The sequence below is a fragment of the Pimephales promelas genome, chromosome 22 (genome assembly GCF_988280905.1).
Source record: "Pimephales promelas chromosome 22, fPimPro1.hap1.1, whole genome shotgun sequence".
NCBI lineage: Eukaryota > Metazoa > Chordata > Actinopteri > Cypriniformes > Leuciscidae > Pimephales > Pimephales promelas.
Window position 1 is genome coordinate 7,928,065 of NC_142790.1, and position 20,245 is coordinate 7,948,309.

General features: G+C 38.8%; 1 protein-coding gene across 1 annotated transcript in view; it reads right to left on the bottom strand.

Moving 5' to 3' along the window:
• gli3 (GLI family zinc finger 3) overlaps window positions 1–20,245 on the bottom strand; it is a 310,179-nt gene that overhangs the window by 22,921 nt on the left and 267,013 nt on the right. The window contains exons 7-10 of the mRNA XM_039666425.2: window positions 15,964–16,168; window positions 9,919–10,135; window positions 3,648–3,761; window positions 2,632–2,772 (exon numbers count right to left, since the gene is read on the bottom strand). Coding sequence (XP_039522359.2) covers window positions 2,632–2,772; window positions 3,648–3,761; window positions 9,919–10,135; window positions 15,964–16,168 — 677 coding nt within the window. The remainder of the gene's footprint in view (window positions 1–2,631; window positions 2,773–3,647; window positions 3,762–9,918; window positions 10,136–15,963; window positions 16,169–20,245) is intronic.

Here is a 20,245-nt window from a genome sequence, read left to right on the forward strand (position 1 = left end):
ATTTGGTATTTGGTATGAGTAAATAATTATAAATAGTAGTTTACTACAACAAATCAAATCTTAATTCAGCAGATTATGTAAAAAATAGGACACTACTGTATATGATTCAGTTGTTGGATACAGTCGAGGAGGTCAAGACTTCCGAGGTGGGAAAGGTCAAAATCACCATTTTAATGGGTTAGAAATATTTCATGTCTCTGTTGCATTTATCACTGCTGCCCTACCAAGCAAAAAGGCAGTAACTACGCAGAGTGCAGAACTGAGAAAAATGACTTTTGCTAGGGCTTTTTGCAGTTACTGTACAAACGACTACCATTTTTCTCTAAAACGACACGCATTTAAGATAAGATGTTTTGTCATATAACAAAGGATGCCTTGAATGTCATGAAAATTGTAATAATTAATGCTTTACCAAAACTGCAGTTACTGCCTTTTTGCTTTGTAGGGCAGACTGGGCATTCTTGTTTACCAGCAAACCCACACACACCAGCTAACATAAAAGAGCCCGTATGAACTAGAGTACCCCTATTGAGTGAGATGCAAAGAGAAAGACTGAGAGAGAACCAAGGTAACCTGTATTAAGGGTAAGGTTTTTTTTTTGTTTTTGTTTTTGTTCGGGGATAAGTCAAAAAAAGAAAAATAAATAAATAAATCATTACAATTTGACACTTGATTGGTATATGCTGACTGGGTAGAGCAGATAAGTGCGCTAAGTTGCAGAGATTTGATGTTTATCTTATTGAGAGCACTAAGCTGTGCTGATAAAAAAGCGCAGCAATGTGTCATGGTGTGAGCATGTTTTACATCACTGATGTGCTGGCAGTTTTTATATCGTTAAGATTGTTCTAAAATATCACAGTGGCTCAGTGATTTTGTTTCTATGCTACTGTATCTTACTTTTCCCCCCACATAGCACAGTCTAATTTTAGGTTGGGATATAACTTTTCTGCGGTTGTAAAATATATATATATATTGGCTTAGTAAATCCACAGTATATATACATTTATTTAATAAAACATTTGTTTTTCCAAAGTGTAAACAGAAAATGTGAACAGAACGGAATGTTTGGAATATTTTTTTTTCCTCCCACCAAACAATCTTATGGAGGTCGTGGGATATGGGGGAGGGGTCTTATATCTCTTTGATATATGGAAATGAACCCCCCCCCCCTCCCCTCCACTCTTTGTTGGATGAGATTCACTGTGGTCCAGACACTGCTCTCATCCTATTACTGAGAAAAGAGCGATAAGAAGCCTCATCCCTTGTTTAGTTGAATTAGAGGGGTGAGAATGAATTAGAGTGTAGGCAAATATTTTTACTAGCATGTGACTTTGGCAAAATAAAACACAATACTTTAAAAAAAGGCAAAAGAATTGGAAAAGCATATTTTCTCAAGAGACAGAGTGATGAGAATCACAGTGATTTGAGGAATATAAAAATATATATATTTGCATAAAAAAATATGCAAGTGGCGTAAACTAAAAGAGTAAAAATACAATAAAACTCACTTTTTATACTCATTGGCTTCTTGGTATGATTTTTAATCTATCATACAATGTGACATGCTAAAACTATTTAAATAATCCACATAATAACTATTATTAATATTATATATATATATATATATATATATATACAGTATATATATATATATATATATATATATATATATTCAATGTATAATATTAATAATAATTATTATGTGGATTAATTTTTTGTTTGTTTAAATAGTTTTAGCATATGCATTTATGTGTTTTAATTTTCTGATATAAATGAAGACTACATATTTATACTTTTTACAACATAATCTGTGATACCTCCATTAGCAAAAAAGCTAAATGAAGATGTGAAAATTGTGCAAATGTGTCATTGTTACAATGTAACTTATACATTTTAATACTGAGTAATATTAATTAACTGCATGCTCTTACTATACAGCTAGGGTTATGATTGGGTTTGGTTTAGGGTTAGCTACATGCAATTATACACATTTCATAATTATTACATGTAATTTATCTACCACTCAATTACTAAATTCAAAATTTTGATTTCAAGATTTTTCCAAAATGTATAAAAAAGCGAACAATGTGCACATCCCTCTCTCAAATACACAGTCAAGAAATTGTCAAGATCTTCAAGCTTTGAGTACAGGCCTTCAAATGTGGGAGGCAGGCCATTCCAACTGGAGGCTTTCAATTATAGATAGGGGTTTGCATGGCCGCCATGGATTGCCATGTCAGAGTAAGGATAGACAGCCATGGAGAACTGGGAATCTTTCTATCAGATGTGTGCCTTTGGGGTTGGTGTGTGTTTCTTTGAATGTGTGTGTTTGTGTGGATGATAGGAGACAAGCGCTGTTAAAAGAATGGCTGTGTATGTGTGTGTGTGTGTGTGTCGTCCAGAAGTGGTTAAGGGAGACAGAGTGGTGTATTTTCAACAGGAAGTGGGCTTTCATGTCCCTTCACTCTATGCCGAAGCTTGGGAGTGGCTCTGACAAATGGGATGTCTGAAGCGAAATATAGGCTTTCAAGGTGTGAATGTGTGTCTTTTCCACCTAAGACCCTTATCATAAATTATTCTATTAAGAGACTGAACATTTTCATAGATGAAACAGATATTTTGTCCACTCACCTGCACAAGCTGCTCTTGTGTGTCGAACTCCCTGCAGCAACCTTCCCAGTGGCAATTGGTCTCATACACAACCTCCGGCTCCTGCTTGCCCTCCTCTTTATCGCCCTCCTCTTTTACCAGAGTCATTCCATCCATTTGCTCCTGCACAAACGCATGCAGCAAATTTGGGAGGGCATTTGGGTCAATAATGAAAACACATTTGAAAACACATACAAATATTACGCAAATGCATATTACTGCAGCGTGATGCGAAGGAAATTACTCCATTCAAAAGAAAAAAAATATATATGTGTGGCTTGGTAAATGAGAGTTATTCAACAGTGCAGATGAGACGGTGTATGATAAATAATTTGAATTGGAGTACATGACAGCTAGATGAGCTTATTTGTAATCATAAACGCAATGCTAAATTTAATAAAAATGCACCTTTACAGGGTTGTTATTCTTTTTATCAAGGGAAAAACGCCCCGGAAAAAGCACTTTGCTTTATAAATTATGTAGAATTGGGGATTGTTTATAAGTTCTAGAAGTGTTAACAGGTTTGAAAAGGGAAACCAGGTTTTGTGAATTCAGAGGCCTGCAGTCAAATGTAGGTTATACAGTACATTTGATTTAGCTCTGTTTGGACAACAAAGTGAGAGAAAATAAATGAGGAAAAACAATAAAAACAGAGGTCTTTTAACTCCATTCAGCAGTCGCCCAACCATATGCGTCAGTAAAATGTGTCATCTAATTTTTCTTTCATTTTTCCATTCAGTTAAGCATCTGATTAAAAGAAAAACAATTTCCTTCTGAAGCTGTGGAGATCAATGGGGCTTATCACATCTAAAGCAGTGCCACAACAGGCGACCAAATCAAACACACAAATAAATAGCTTTACAGTACGTAACATAATTGGTCCCAAAGCTCTTGCTGTGTGCATGTGTGGGAATGTATATGCTTTTGGTTGTGTGTGTGTGTGTGTGTGTATTTTTTGCCCAATGTATATGCATGTGCACTTATGTGAAGATGCATACCTGCATGCTAACAGCTCCGGGGCTGGGTGGCTCCTCATCTGGTTTGAGTTTAGAGCGTTTGTGGTGCATGGGATCACCTGTGCTGCTCACAGCCGACTCGCTGGTAGGTTTAGTCTAGAAATAAATGTTTTTAAAAAACACACATAAGAATAAGTTACCACATAAACAGTATAATCATCACCATCATAAATGTAGGTCCAAATTTATTTTGTAGGCTGAATAATATTCATGTTCACATTCATGAGATGGCACTCCAAGGTACTTAAAAAAAAAAACATAGTGATCCATCAAAGTATAACACTGTGAATAAGAAGTACACTTTAGTTTGCTTATTAGTGTAACGGTCACCAGCTGGAGTGCCCTTTTGAGCCAGCAGAGGGCACTCCAGATAAGACTATTATCACTCACAAACTACAGTTCCCAGAACTCACTGCCCGGACTCACCATCACTGATCACATTCACCTGTACCTCATTCACTGTAGAGGCCTGCATTTCAGCCCGAGCCCGATGGACCCCGACTTATTTACACTCCTCGGGCCGGGCTTCGGGCCAATTTTAACGTCATAGTTCACACACGGGCCGGGCCTCGGGCCTGTTTTAGGCTTATCTTTTTTATAGCCTATTTTAGATATTACTTAAAATAAAATATGAGAAGATGACTATTGAAAAGCAAACATAGAAAGACGTTTTATAACCTATCATACTGACATATATGACTGACAGTCTGCTCACGGCACGCACACGCGCACACAGGTTTCCCGGCAACGCAATCAGCGCGACCGGCTCGTGTTTAGTGTCCCGCCAGCAGCAGAAGTAGTGAGCGTGACTTCAGCGCAGCTGGAAAAAGTACGACTGGATTAAAACTTTCCACTGTGGATGGTGCTTTTTTCTGCACGATGCTCTGTAAGAGACTGTTTAGGAGGTTGTCTTGTTGTTTTTTGTTTGTTTGGACTTTAGTTTCATGAGTCTGTTGGAAACTTGGAAATACGAATGGCCATGTTCTATAGTGAAGACTTGATTTTTGAGGTAAGAAAACCTGCATGTTTGTTTTTAATGTAATTTATTTGTTTTGTTTAGATTGCATTCTCTGTATTGTATTGTATTGTATTGTATTGTAATGTAAATTGTATTGTACGAGCGCTGTTGCGAGCAGCAGAGAAGTTTGCCTCAGCTTTTCAAAAATGACAATAAACGTTTAACAAACGTTTAAACTAATGTTAACTGTCTGTGTGAATATATAAGTTGTTTTATATCTATGGATTTTATTGTAGCCAAGTAAAGTGTTGATTTGAGAGACTATAAATGGATCAAACATGTTTAACTTGCTGTCGGGTGTTTGGTCGTCATAAAAAAATAAATAAAAAGAAACATTTGTCTCAATTAACTTTATAAAGAAATGAAAATATTCTAAACGGTAACTACTTTGCCATTGAGGACAAAACATATCTGTTTAAATGACTGCTGCAATAGGGCAGGCTGTGTAAGGTGTTTTTTTTTTTTTTTAAATAACGGGCTGATCATTCTGATGAGCTGTCGGACACAGGCCGGGCTAGGGCCTGGACGTCTCGGGCCAGGGCCAGGCTAGGGCCTAGATTTGAGGCCCGTGCAGGGCTCTAATTCACTGATTGCATTCTGTGTCTCATCCTGTTAGTCTGTCTATATATACAGTACATTGTGTTCACATTCACTGTTTGCAATGTCTTGTTGTACTGTATTGTCTGCATTTCTGAGCGGTTTTTGTTTTTCTGTTTTTGACTTTGGATTGTTCTTGGACTCTGATTATTGCTGCCTGCCCTGACCTCTGCCTGTTTCTTGGATTCCCTTTGTTTATTCTCCATTGCCCAGTCTGCTAATTCTTGACCCTGCCTGTACGACTATTCTAAAATAAAGCTGCATTCGGATCTTCATCTCCACGTCTCGGAGCAGTTCATTACAGAAGACTTCGCCGCTTCAGATCCAGCAGCCGAGAAGATTTCGTACCCCAAGATCCCGGAACCATGCCACGACCTGTGCCCAGACGCTCAGATCCTGTGTCTTTGTCAAGGAGATCATCCAATCGAGAACTATGTAAGAGACTTTCTAGAGCTGGCTTATCTCTCACGTATGGACGATTTGTGTTTAATGATCTTTTTCCGAGGAGGACTCTCTGAACCGCTCAGTTCACTCATGCCCTTACACAATTGTCACCGGACATTAGAGGACTATATTAACCTGGCCCTTTTGCTGAGCGGTTCCTTGTTTACTGTGGGCGTTGTAGAGAAGGAGCTCCATGAACCCGGGGTCTCCATTCAACCAGAGCTTCACGCCGAGCCTGCACTCACCGTCAGCCCTGCCGAGCCTGCGCTCACCGTCAGCCCTGCCGAGCCAGAGACGCTCCACGGCAGCCCTCCCGAGCCAGAGACGCTCCACGGCAGCCCTGCCGAGCCAGAGACGCTCCACGGCAGCCCTGCCGAGCCAGAGACGCTCCAGGCAGCCCTGCCGAGCCAGAGACGCTCCACGGCAGCCCTGCCGAGCCAGAGACGCTCCACGGCAGCCCTGCCGAGCCAGAGACGCTCCAGGCAGCCCTGCCGAGCCAGAGACGCTCCACGGCAGCCCTGCCGAGCCAGAGACGCTCCACGGCAGCCCTGCCGAGCCAGAGACACTCTTCGCCTCTTCTGCCGAGCCAGTGTCTACGGACAAGATGGCCGATTCAGAGACTGTTCATGTTACTTCTGCCAATTCAGAGACAGTTCACGTCACCGCCTCCAAACCAGTGTCTAAGGACAAGATGGCCGCCTCCAAGCCAGTGTCTAAAGACAAGATGGCCGCCTTCGAGCCAGTGTCTATGAACAAGATGGCCGATTCAGAGACTGTTCACGTTACTTCTGCCAATCCAGAGACTGTTCACGTCACCGCCTCTGAGCCAGTGTCTAAAGACAAGATGGCCGCCTCCAAGCCAGTGTCTACAGACAAGATGGCCGATTCAGAAACTGTTTGTTACTTCTGCCAATTCAGAGACTGTTCACATCACCACCTCCAAGCCAGTGTCGAAGTACAAGAAGGCCGCCTCCGAGCCAGTGGTTGCCTCCACAGCCTGCTCCACTGCAGTTTCCAGGTCCTCTTCCGCTCCATATATATATCCCGCCCCCAGGTCCACCTCTGCACCACCTCCCTCCTGGACATTTTTGTGGAGCGTCTGGAATCCGCTCCTTAAAGGGGGGGGGGGGCTATGTAACGGTCACCAGCTGGAGTAACCTTTTGAGCCAGCAGAGGGCACTCCAGATAAGACTATTATCACTCACAAACTACAGTTCCCAGAACTCACTGACTGCCTGGACTCATCATCACTGATCACATTCACCTGTACCTCATTCACTGATTGCATTCACCTGTGTCTCATCCCGTTAGTCTGTCTATATATACCTTGTGTTCACATTCACTGTTTGCGAAGTCTTGTACTGTATTGTCTGCATTTCTGAGCGGTTTCCCGTGTTTGTTTTTCTGTTTTTGACTTTGGATTGTTCTTGGACTCTGATTATTGCTGCCTGCCCTGACCTCTGCCTGTTTCTTGGATTCCCTTTGTTTATTCTCCATTGCCCTGTCTGCTAATTCTTGACCCTGCCTGTACGACTATTCTAAAATAAAGCTGCATTTGGATCTTCATCTCCATGTCTCTGAGCAGTTCTTTACAATTAGTAAGTAAATATTATACTTTAAAAGAATATTATACTTTTGAGTGAACTGAACATTTGTTTTCAGACACTTAACTGCATGCTAACTGCAATTAAATTGAAATGTATTATAGATTAAATTTTTATTTATCTGTAAAACCCCTAATTTGTAACCATGGTTTCTTTATATCACCACAGCTGTTTGTCATTTACCTCATCAACATTGTGTATTTAAGTTCCTGCTGCTCACTTAGCCTTTGTCTGGTCATGTTCACAAAAGTTTGTGTTTTGCTAATGCCTGTTCGCCTGCCTTTGAGAATATTTGCTATTAAACTTTGTTGAGAACTTTATTCATCTTCGTCTGTCTGCCTGCAAACACATTGTCAGATATTTTCATTAGTGGACTCTCTTTAGGTGGATTTTTATTTCATTAACTTCATATTTCAATAACAGTATAGTTAATTAACGTTTAATAGTTACCACGGGACATCATTTAATTGAAAAGTACTGTATTGCTATTGTCCAAAAACACAAAAAAGTTATTACCGCTGTATTTTAGAGAATACCAAAATACTGCTAGTTACCATGGGACATCATTTAATTGAAAACTACTGTATTGCTATTGTCCAAAAAAAACAAAAAAGTTATATTACCACTGTATTTTAGAGAATACCAAAATACTGCGAAGACAGATAAAAAAAAATAAAAAAAAACTTGATAATAATATTGTACAATTCCCACTTTGTTAAACAAAACCCCCTCAGAAACAAACACCATTAACATGTTGAAACAGACATTCTCAATTTCTCCCTGAACAGCAATATCCCCTTCTCTGAATCTATCCGCTCATTCACTGCCTCTTACTCTCTGCCAGAGGAAGTCCCTTGCGACTGACCAGAGCCAGTAAAGAAGTACTCGGTGGGGGGAAAAAAAAAGTAACATTCCCTGAATGAGAGAGAGCATGATTCCTTGGCTCTGGAGAAAGGTTTATCCTATCAGACTCACTCCTCAAGCTGAGCGTTTAATTGCTTTCATCTTACTTTGCTCTTAATCTAAAAAAAATAAATAAAATAAAAATAAAATTATAATAATACAAGAGACGTGTGAACTCATTGACGTTATTGTTACTCTTTTTTAGCATAAATGTACAAAATTGGAAGATATTACTCAAAATCACGCCAAAATTAATAGTTTTGCATTGAGTAATGAAATAGTGCAAATGAATCTGACATTTTGGTAAAGGCACAGCCTTCAGTCAAGGAATAAACCAAATATATTCCCTAAGATGTTCAAAACCCTTTTTGGAATGCAAAATAATTTATTTAGCAGAGCGACCAGTGCATTAACTTGCCGAAAACACCTGTTCAAACCTTGCAAATCATTCAAGTTTTTAATGATATTAGGGTGAGTAAATGATGACAGCATGTTTTTTTTTGTTTTGTTTTTTTTGTTTTTGGATGAACTATCCATTTTAAGCTCAAGTATAAAACTAAACTAAAATAAAAGTTCCTTGAGAGCTTAGAAATTGAAAAAAACAAAACAATGAACTGCTATATCTTTGTCTGTCACTTTGAGCAATGCTCACACCTTCTCTCTTTTTCCATTAATTGTTCTTTTCCAACCACATGGTGAGACAAATGTCCCATGATGCCCTTCTATTAAAGAGGCTAGTGCTGTCTGTGGTCAGGCGAGGGAAATGGATGACACTGAGTTGGGACAGAGTAGTGGGTCTGTATTGGCTCGAAAGGAGAGACTGGCATTGGGACAATTTCTGGAAACACTAAGAGTTAACTTACTAAAGCACCAAAAAAAAAAAAAAAAACGGGATCGATACAAAGATGGATAAAAACAACAAGATGCACTCTGCGGATTTTAATCGAGCTAACACGGCGAGTATAAATGGATGGAGCACACTTGGGTGAAAAAAATGAAGGAAGAAAAACACTTTTGCGCTCATCCTTCAAAGGGAAGGTTTGAGAATGCATCTGTGTCTGATTAATGGTGAAGGTGGTGGGATTTTTTGCTGTTAACAAGCTAGGTGATATTTCTCAAAGGTACATACCAGGCAAGCTCACCAGCTCTCCACATCGAGACACAACATAGAGACTACGTGCACACAGGGGAAAAACTCCCATGAGGCCTGTCTGCAGCCACACTTTCTCAGCTGTTTATATATGCTGCCGTGTTGGTGGTGCGTGTTTTCATGAGCCACACACAATAACAAATAGCGCTGGCTCTTGTGATGATAAGCACTGAATAAATTTACGCCTAGAGGGAGAAAATCACTGTGTGATCTAAACAAATTCTGTTGCTGTTTACACCAAAAAACAATTATGTTAAATGATTTAAAACGCATTGTGTTCCTTAAACTTGAGAAAGAAAAAAATCTTGCTTCATCTAATTTTAGTTCTCCCAGCTTTGCATGTATATTCTAACTGACTTGTGAAGGTGGTTAACACGTGCTCCAATAAAACTGAGATGTGGTGCTCATATGGGAACGCAAGTTCAAATCCAGCTTGCGTCACACTGTCTCATCTCCATCATCTCTTGCCATCTCCCCATCTTTTCTATCAATATCAATATTATGTCGAAAATTATTTATACAGTATTAGTAACTGACCTGGGAGTCATTTGAGGCTGTGGAACGTTCTGTAGGTGCCAGGCTGGAGGGGGGGATGCCAGAAACAGATCTCTGAGTGGCAAAGGCAGGAGCTGGATGCACGAGGGGCGGACTGTGTCCGAACGCAGAACCTACGATACCTGGTTGCCGACTGATCAGCTGTTGATGCATTTGTAGTGCTACAGGCGTCGGAGGATATGCAAAACTCAATGCAGGGCTGAAAGACAAATAGAGGGAAAAAACAACAGCTCATAAGAAAGATTCAACCATGAGAAAGTTCATGTTGAACTGAGTGAAAATGGTGATGTGGTAAATTATAATATATATATATACAGTATATATATATATATATATATATATATATATATATAACCAAGGCCACATTTGTGTGCTTAAAAATACAGCAAAAACATTAATAGTACGAAATATGACAATTTAAAGTGACTGTTTTAATATTTGAATCGATTTCAACAAGCCATTATTCCTGTGTTAACTTTTCAGCAGCCATCACTCCAGTCTTCAGTCACATGATCCTTCAGAAAACATTCTAAGCAGCTGATTTGGTGCTTGAGAAACTATCTATGAAAACAGTCGCGCTGCTTAATATTTTTTTTCTTTCATTAATAGAAAGTTCAAAAGAACTTCATTTAAAAGAAGTAGACATTTTAATACATTATATTGTATATTCAATTTTTATATGAAATGAAACGTCTTTTGACGTTTTGACGTTTGACAAACCAATTTTGATCAATTTAATGCAGACTTGCTGAATAAAATAACTTATTTCCAAAACAAAAACAAAAAAATTGGAAACTTTGGAAAGGTAGTGTAGGTACAATATTTTATAATACAAAATAATATTATCAATAAAATACAATTATTAATATTAAAGGGTTAGTTCACCCAAAAATGAAAATTCTGTCAGTATTTACTCACCCTCATGTTGTTCCAACCCCAATCACTCCTGTATACTAGTCCATAGGCTTCTTGAGGGAATGACTTGCAGGCCTCGAAAAGTCATCAAAGGACATCGTTAAAATAGTCCAAGTGACTACATGGGCTCAATCTTAAGTTTATCAAACGACGAGAACACTATTTGTGGGCAAAAACAACAAAAATAACGACTTTATTTCAACTATTCGTTTATTTCTCCCTCTGCCTCGAGTCAGGTTACTAGTTTAATAGCGCAAGCTTCTGTTATTGTACGTCACACGCATCACACACATGACCAGCGTCGGCCAATAGTCAGCCTACGTGTGACGTAGCTCTACGCAATCACACTACGTTAACTGACTACAGGCCCATAGAGAAGGAAGTGAATAGTTGAAATAAAGTCGTTATTTTTGTTTGTTTTTGCGCACAAAAAGTATTCTCGTCGTTTGATAAAGTTAAAATTGAGCCACTGTAGTCACTTGGACTATTTTAACGATGTCTTTGATGACTTTTCGATGCCAGCAAGTGTCATTCCCTCAAGAAGCCTATGGACTAGTATGCAGGAGCGATCTTAATATCTTAAATATCTTAATTTGTGTTCCGAAGATGAACGAAGGTCTTACGGGGTTGGAACAACATGAGGGTGAGTAAATACTGACAGAATTTAAATTTTTGGGTGAACTAACCCTTTAATAATTAACATTAGCCCAAACATTACAAATATAATTTACTACACTGTTAATCTTAATTAATAAACAAATATAAAAACAACAACAATTATAAACTCTTTAAAGAAAGGTTCCAATATAGTTCATGCAAAAATTATGAATCACCTGTGGAGAGTAAAAGCTGTAAGCTTTAAGCACACTATTGAACTTTCATATATCACCTCCTCATCTATAGATGCCACAGTCTCTTTAATGACAAATCCCTGGTGCTCAATAACAGACATTCATAGGGGTTTCCATTCATCGTGGGACATGCTGGCCGCTCCATGCAAGCTCATACATCTACTGGTCTTATTAAAGGCAGAGAGGAAATCAATGTACAGCTTACGCAGCCGTCTCATCACTCATCGGGCCTGGACCCTCGCCTGCCATGTCTGTCTATTCATGTACACACGAGATATGACTGATTAACTTACAAAAACAAATTACTGATTAATCACTCTCAGTGTGGGAAAGAGGAACATTTCTGTCATCTTTTCTTTCTCTCCCCCACCCGAACATAGGTAAAGTCACCAGGTAAAGTCATTTCCTAATAGCGCTGGATGGCAGATGTCAAACTGAAACACACATAGCCAGGGATGCAAGCTATCTCTCACACTATGTCTCTTTGGTAGATACATAGTTCAGTTTGATAGAGAAGTTATAAAAACTGAATGTGTTCAAATGTAAGAACTTCTGATATTCTGACATGAAGCAATATCTGTAAAAATCTCAACTCCGGTTTAACATCTGTTGTAGTACTAATTACATAACTTATAATTTTTTAAACAATGCACTATAGGTTCAAATTAATTAATAATATTGTCTGATGTAATTAAATCTCAGAAAAAAATGTCTTTGGGTTAAGTAATTTTTTTTTTTTACATTTATTCAGCAAGGACGCATTCCATTGATCAAAAGACAGTAAAGACATACATAAAGTTACAAAAGATTTCTATTCCAAAAAACTGCTTTTGAACTCAAAGACTCTATTGCACAGGTATGTAATCCACAGGTAAAAGTTCATACTAGAACGATGAGACCAGACCCACATGTGTTTTTGGTGCTGGCTTTTATGGAGGAATTGATGATGCTGATGGCAGACATGTGTGGTGATTAAGTGTGCACAGGGGTAGCCAGAGAGGATGATGGGAAACATAGTGTGCTGAGGTGACTGGTCTGGTGACTGAGAATTGTGACAGTACTCTCCCCCGTCCCAGAAGGTGTGACATCACGGCTTGAAGAGGTGAAGGCGGAGGCTTAGGAGGAGGGCATGGAGATGGCACTGGGATGATAACAGGAGATGGAGAAGTGATAGGTGATAGCAGGCGGCAGAGGAATGGTAACAGAAGGATGATGAGACTCTGGGGGCAATGATGGTAGTTGTCCGAAGGCAGAGACCAAGAGCTGTCAGCCTACGGCGGAGTCGAGGGAGGGAGGGAGGAAGGGAGGAGCCAAGGTGGAGCCCCCTGCAGCAGTAGGGATGGAGGATTGGAGCATAGAGGATGATACGCAAGTTCGTGGCGGAGGGGGTACGACTGACTAAGGGGGAGCCGAGGGGACGAGGGAACCTGGTGAAGTCGAAAGGCAGAGGGTGTCTGGTGGAGCCAAAGGTGGGAGGAGCCAAGGTGGAGCCAACAGGTCAGAGGGCCAAGACAATCTGAGGCCTGAGGCGGAGCCACTGGATCTCTCCACTCAGGTGCTGATGGTGGTTGCAGGATCTGAGGCTCAGTGGCAACCTCTACCAGAGGCAGGGCTGGAGGACTGGCTAACCAGGGCGGTGACGGAGGCAGATAAAAAGGTAGACAGGGTCGAATGTAAAAATACATTGACCATGCAGGTGTCTGTGCTATCTAGGAACAGCGATGAAAAATCCGAAATGGGGTGGCATAGTGTGGGACACAATACCTCTGCGCTGAAGTCAATCAGCCAGACCTCAGTCTCAAAATCCAACAAATTTCCCTAGGCCACTGATTTCAGACTCACTGGGGATTCCTCTTCCGGAGCGTGTGTCCACACTGCCCTCTTATCTTCTGGCACTAGCTGAAGCGCCGCATGGTAGCACTCCGTCTGCAGGGGGTCACATGTTTCCTCTGTGGTCAATGGTCATGGAACGGACTCTGGATTCGGCTGTTTTCTGAACCGGGGGTAAACAATCTCCAGACACCAGATGATGGCGTCCCTTCAGTTCATTCTAGCAGTGTCTGGGAGGTCTATGGGGTGATAGTAGACCTCCCAACGATGGTAATTCACCTCCAGGACAGTTACTTCAAGGATTCGTTGTCAAAGGGGCTAGTGACGGCAAGGCAAAAGGTATTGGTAAAAACAAAAAAAGTCCAGGTTCTCACAAGCCACAACAGCGAATCGCCCTGCATTTTCCATTTTAGGTCTGGTCTTCTGTCACGGAACATAAGAATGCAGACACAGGTCAAATCTAAATATAGAGTTTATTGAATGACACACAGGATGGCAGCAGGTGAGTCTCTGTATTGTAAATAGTTATGGTGAAACTGGTAGGAAAATGACTGCTCTTGTCTGTTGTAGGTGGAGATGACAGGTGACAGGAAGACCGGCTGACTGGAAGACGAGATGATCACAGAAGACTGAAGACTTGACAGTTCGAGATATGATCACACAGGTAATCCACAACTGGGTAGTCATGTTCAAGTTCAGCCTAGAACAATGTGACCAGACCCACATGTGTTTTTAGTGTTGGCTTTAATGGAGAAACTGATGAGGCTGATGGCAGACAGTTTTGGTGATGGTTGAGTGTGCATAGGTGTTAGCCAGAGAGGATGATGGGAAATGTAGTGTGTTGAAGTGACTGGTCTGGTGACTGAGGATTGTGTAATATCATTGATAATAGTAAGAAATGTTTCTTCAACACCAATTATTAGAATCATTTCTGAAGGGTCATGTCTCACTGAAGACTGGAGTAATAGTTAATAATACAAAAAAATATTTTAAATAATAATATTTCACTACCGTTTTACTGTATTTTTGATCAAATAAGTACTGCCTTGGTGGGCAAATATGTTTTAAAATGTGATGTATTCCTGTGAATGGCAAAGCTGAATTTTTAACAGCAACACACACACACACACACACACAAAAAGAGCACTACGAGAACTTAGATAATGTACTTATTTAAACAGAAAATGTAAGCTTACTAGTTTACAGAGAGTAGGCAGTAAGTCTAATATGGGAGTGTGTTGACTGGGACAAATTGAGATATCTCAGCTTAAAGTAACATTAGGTTGATCAGTATCTCAATATTGATTAGCCTCCATGTCAATAACAGTCTCACTGATGTCACAAACGCTTCATTATCTACTTAAAATCCGTCTGGATTCCTGCTATGAACTGACAGAACTAATTGAGCCCCATATAAGTGAGATCATTTGAAAAACATTGTTGAAACAGATTAAACAAGATTAAAAGGCAGAGGATGGTCAGTGAACACTTAAAGGGATAATCTGCTTTTTTGTTTTTGTTTAACTCTGAGGGAGTTGTAAAATGAGCCTATTTCCAAAAAAGTGGAGTATCCCTTTAAGAACAGCCCCTAGGTTGAAAAACTTTTGAATTTCAACTAAGACATACTAAGTGGGTGAGTTTTATTCACTTCATCCACAACAGATTCTCTCTCTTTCCCATTAAAGCTTGTGTTACTGTCCTCAGCCCAGACTTTGCTTCCTTCCCTTGTCCCCCTCTTCATGACCCTTTCATTTGTCATTCCCCCTTCCTCTCCTCCTTTCCAGCATGAGCGATTGCGTAGCGGCAGTGTTAGGATAAAGCTCTCCTCAGCTGATGGAGAGAACATTAATCAGGTGATGCATATCAGACAGACGAGAGTGAGGGAGGAGGGGAGGAATATGTTCACACGCTTCCTCCTAATAGTGCTCTCTATGTTCCCTCGTTTATTTCGCTGTCCAGTGTTCATTCATCACTCCACTGCAGAGGATGTGCTGGAGTGTCCACTTTCAGCATGGGTCGCTTTTCCTCTCTATCTCTTTCTCAGAATCTCTCGCATTCTCTTGCCTCTTGTCTGTTCCAATATACACCACTCTCTTTATTTCCATACTTGGTACAGGGTCCCAGTTTGGTATGACATGAAGGTGAATAAATGAAGAATTTAGGGTAAACTATCATTTTAAAACCCGTCAAAAGAGAGGCGAAGACTGACTCATCTCAAAAAGATGTTAGTGACAAAATAATCTGTCCTGAAGGAAAAACTAAACAATTCCAATGACCTATGATGTACGCAAAAAATATATATATATATATATATATATATATATATATATATATATTTAACAAAATTAATGTAAAATCCAGCTTTATGGCCAGTCAGAAATAATTATAAAATGTTTGTTAAAAAATATGTTTAATTTACTCTTGTATGTACCTGATGGTGCCGGCTGAGAGGTGTCCGTAGGATCCACTGGTGGATGAGCTGGAGCGGGAATTATTAAGGATAGTGACTAGAGAGTTGGGAGAGGTGCGAATCATGGCCTGCAGGTCAAAACTGGGGTCAGACAGGCATGGGGAACTGGGAAGGGGTCGTTTTCTGCTGGGCCGATTTGTGAACCTAGGACTGGGAAATCGAGAACCTGAGGGAGATAGACATAGAGAAAAAGAAAAATATTTAAGTAAAACCTGATAGTAGCACAAATGGCAAAACGTATTCTGTTTTAATTTTATTGTATTGTATTTTTTTCTTATTTCAGAAGAACTGTTACAATGGAAGAGATATGGGAATTACAACCATTTACTGTCAGACAGATATTTTATAGTCATGACTGTCGAGCACAACTATATCCCTACTGACATAATTTCCAAAAATTGATCCCATTTTCATGTGGACAGTATATTGCTTTTATGAATTAACCACACAGAGAGCCTTACATATATTCTTATTGGTAACACTTTATAATAACTGCAGACTATTAATCATTAGTTAAGCATGAGTAAACAGTTAATTCATCATTTATAAAACATTAATAGACATTAATATGCAGTTTATAAATACAGCTATACATGTTTTTTCTTGATTTATAGGCATATCTATAATGCGTTTAATGATTGTATTTTCATACTTTGTTAATGATCAATTAATAATTTCTAAATGAAGTATAGCATTATTTACAAACCAGTTGTTTAAGAGTTGTTAGTCATTCATAAGATCACTTAGAAAGTGTAAGTAAATCTAGTAAATACAGGTAGTTATAAAGCATTTAGTAGTGGTTAGTTAACTATTTTTGTGAGCTAATCTAAAGTGAGGACTATTCGTGCTTTGTAAAGCATTTATAAAGGCGATTTAAAGACTCGTCAATCTTCTAAACAGTAAAATGTAACAAACACAACGCATTGATACAGAACATAGAAATATTTAACAGCCTTTAAAAATGCTTTACAAGGCATGACTAGTCCTCACTTTAGATGAGCTCACGAACATAGTTAACTGACCACTACTAAATGCTTTATAACTACCCAAATTAACCCTTAATTACAGCATTAATACATGTTAATAAAGCATTTATTAACACATTAAGTTACCATCACTATATGTCTGAATAATAAGATGTATGAATGTACATTTAAATAGTTTATTAATCATTTACTTACTCGCTCTAAGTAATCGTATGAAGCACTGAAAACTCTTAAATAACTGGGTAATAAAAAATGCAATTCTTCATTTAGAAATGATAAATTGATGATTAATAAAAGATGAAAATACAATTATTAAACAAATTATAGATATGCTTTTAAATCAAGAAGAAAGCATTTATAGCTGTATTTATGAACTGCTTATTAAAGTCTATTAATGCTTTATGAATGATGAATTAATGGTTTACTCATGCTTAACTAATGATTATTAGCGTGTAGTTATTATAAAGTGTTACCTTATTATTTTTTAATTATATGTAATTTATTCATCATAGACAATGCTTTCAACAATGATTGCATTTCCTGCATTGCATGCATTTTGAGTTCGACTACACTTTTCCCACTGCTTTTTGGCAGCATGACTGTGATATTGAATCATGTTTAATTTGGTTGAATAGTGTGTCAACACTGAATGGAATTGCACTAGTTGTTTTTGAAAAGCTTTCTCTAGAAAGCAGATCGAACGCAGACAAGCCCTCCACTTACGCACAATGACTGGCACCTACAGATTAAGAAATGACTTTTGTTGTCTTTTCATTGGCAGATGTCACAAACAAGAAAGAAGGGAGGGAGAAGTGAAAGGAGGAGGGGAAGAGAGGGGTGCGGGGGTAATGGTGGTCTTTTGTTGTATGGAGTGACACAATGACTTTGTGACTCATTTTTTTTCTTTCAGTTCTGTACTTTTTTTAAAAGAAAGCATGCAAACAAAACAAAATTACTCTCTCTCTCGCGCTCTCTCTCTGACTCTCTCCATCTCTTTCTACTTTGACACATACAGTGATTACAGGGTCTGTCATTCATATTTAAATCACTGTGTGTGTGTGTGTGTGTGTATTCCTACATTTGGACATTGTTAGCATTCTACTTAGAACTGTGATTTAAGCCTTTGAATGGTTTTGGATGTGTGGAGCACAACAAACACAACTTGAATTATATTTAATTTGTCACATTTATATAGCACTTTTTCTGTGTACTCAAAGTGCTTTACATATGGAAGGGAGAATCTCCTCAACCACCGCCATTGTGCAGCATCAATCTGGATGATGAGACGACAGCCATATTGCGCCAGAACGTCCACCACACACCAGCTTATTGGTGGAGAGGAGACAGATGAAGCCAATCATTATATATGGGGATGATTAGGAGGCCATGATGGACAGAGGCCAATGGGCAAATTTGGCCAGGATGCCAGGGTTAAACCTCTAAGGACATCCTGGCACTTCTTTTAGATCAGCAATGTTGGTTTATTTTTTGACAAAATAACTATTGGTAGAACAAATAATGTAGGTAATCAAAAACAGTATGAAAGTTCCCAAACAATACACTTTACTGGTTTATAAAATGCAAATTGCAAATTGCAAAAAAATAAAATAAATAAATAATAATAATTAATTGGGTGTTTAAGATGATCACCAGCTGGTCTAGGTTTTCACAGACTTATTATATTATATTGGCAGTACTGGTATATTGCTGGCATGGCCTAGCTAAGCAAGTTTAAACCGCCACTTGACTACTGGAACTATGTTGGATAAACAATCAAAACCTGCATGAAAGTGCCCAAAACACCTTTTCCTGGCCAATAAGGTGAAAATAAGATATTCATGTAACCAGTCATGCAGTTAACTTATCTGGTTTATTACTGCACGGCATGCGATGGTTGAGCTATAGGTGAAACAGTGGTTCTCAACAAGTTGGCTGGGAGCTACAAGGGGGCCTCAGCAAACATTTAAGGCATCAAGATAACTTAAAATTATTTAACAAAACAAATATATTTAATAAATATTTAATTTACCACCAAACTCCTGAAATTCTAAAATGAAATTATTTTAATTTTAATTATTTTAGTTACTTAAAAATGGACACACCTAATTGCTATTTCTGTAAAAAGAAAGGATTGAATATTGTTGTGGACAATGAACAATGGTTAAACAGCCAAAGTAAGAAATTGAAGATAAGCCAATTTTTGACAATTCCTGCAGTATGAGTAAATATTACATGCTTGGTCAAGCATCTTTTATCAAAATAGTGTGGGAGAAAAAACAATAATTCCATCTACATCCTGCAGAGGGTCCAAATTGAGGTGTGTAATAAGTAGAATATTATTAACACAGGCTAATTAGCAGCTAACAGGTTAAACAATGCATGGCTTGAACACACATACGCAGTATGGTTCATTCTTTCATTAGTCCATACTTCTCTAAAAGTAATTACACTGATGTGAACTGAGCTCCAAACTACGACTGTGCCATCCCATCCCCATTATTAACAAAAGCTTCTAGATAACACACTTCTCCTCATTCACTTCCCTTCTCAGAGTCTATATATCACAAAAGAGAGCTTTAAAGTGTTAATTTGGCTGGCGTGGAACACACATTGTTAAAATAGGATGAGTTATTACCAACGGCTGATCACAGGCGATTTGAAGTTGGGGGGACGCGACATCTTCATTTGAAAACGATGGCCCTAATTGTTTTGTTTCAGTCTATTAATCTTAAACAGTGCCACAGTAGAAAGGATTTCTTCGGTGATGAATAGTGGGACATTCCAATTCCCACCTAATAGCAATTAATTTTCTGATACCCATGCAATTTTGGCTAGTTTTAATTAGTTTGTGAGAAACGGGAGAGTGGGGAAGCTGACGGGCTAAATGTATTCTCATTAAAGACTAACGGGCCAGTCCACCTGACCTCTCTTCAGTCACCGAGCATTTAATTTCCTATTTACTCTTCAAAATAACTCATTTGCATACGTTCTGTGTACACCCCATCCACCCACACATTTATTTTTTCTCAGAAAAAAAAAAAAACATTTTACCAGTTAACACTAGAACTACCAGAATTCTATAACTACTATAATGGCCATAGCAATCATTCTGACCTCTCAGACATTATTTGTCTTTTAGCTTATTGAAATTATAATTTCAATCAGCTAAATCAAATTTAAGAATATATGGACCTGTAATGTTAGGATAGGTAATAATAAAGGGGGTGGTGATGGCACAGTGGATAAGACACATGCCT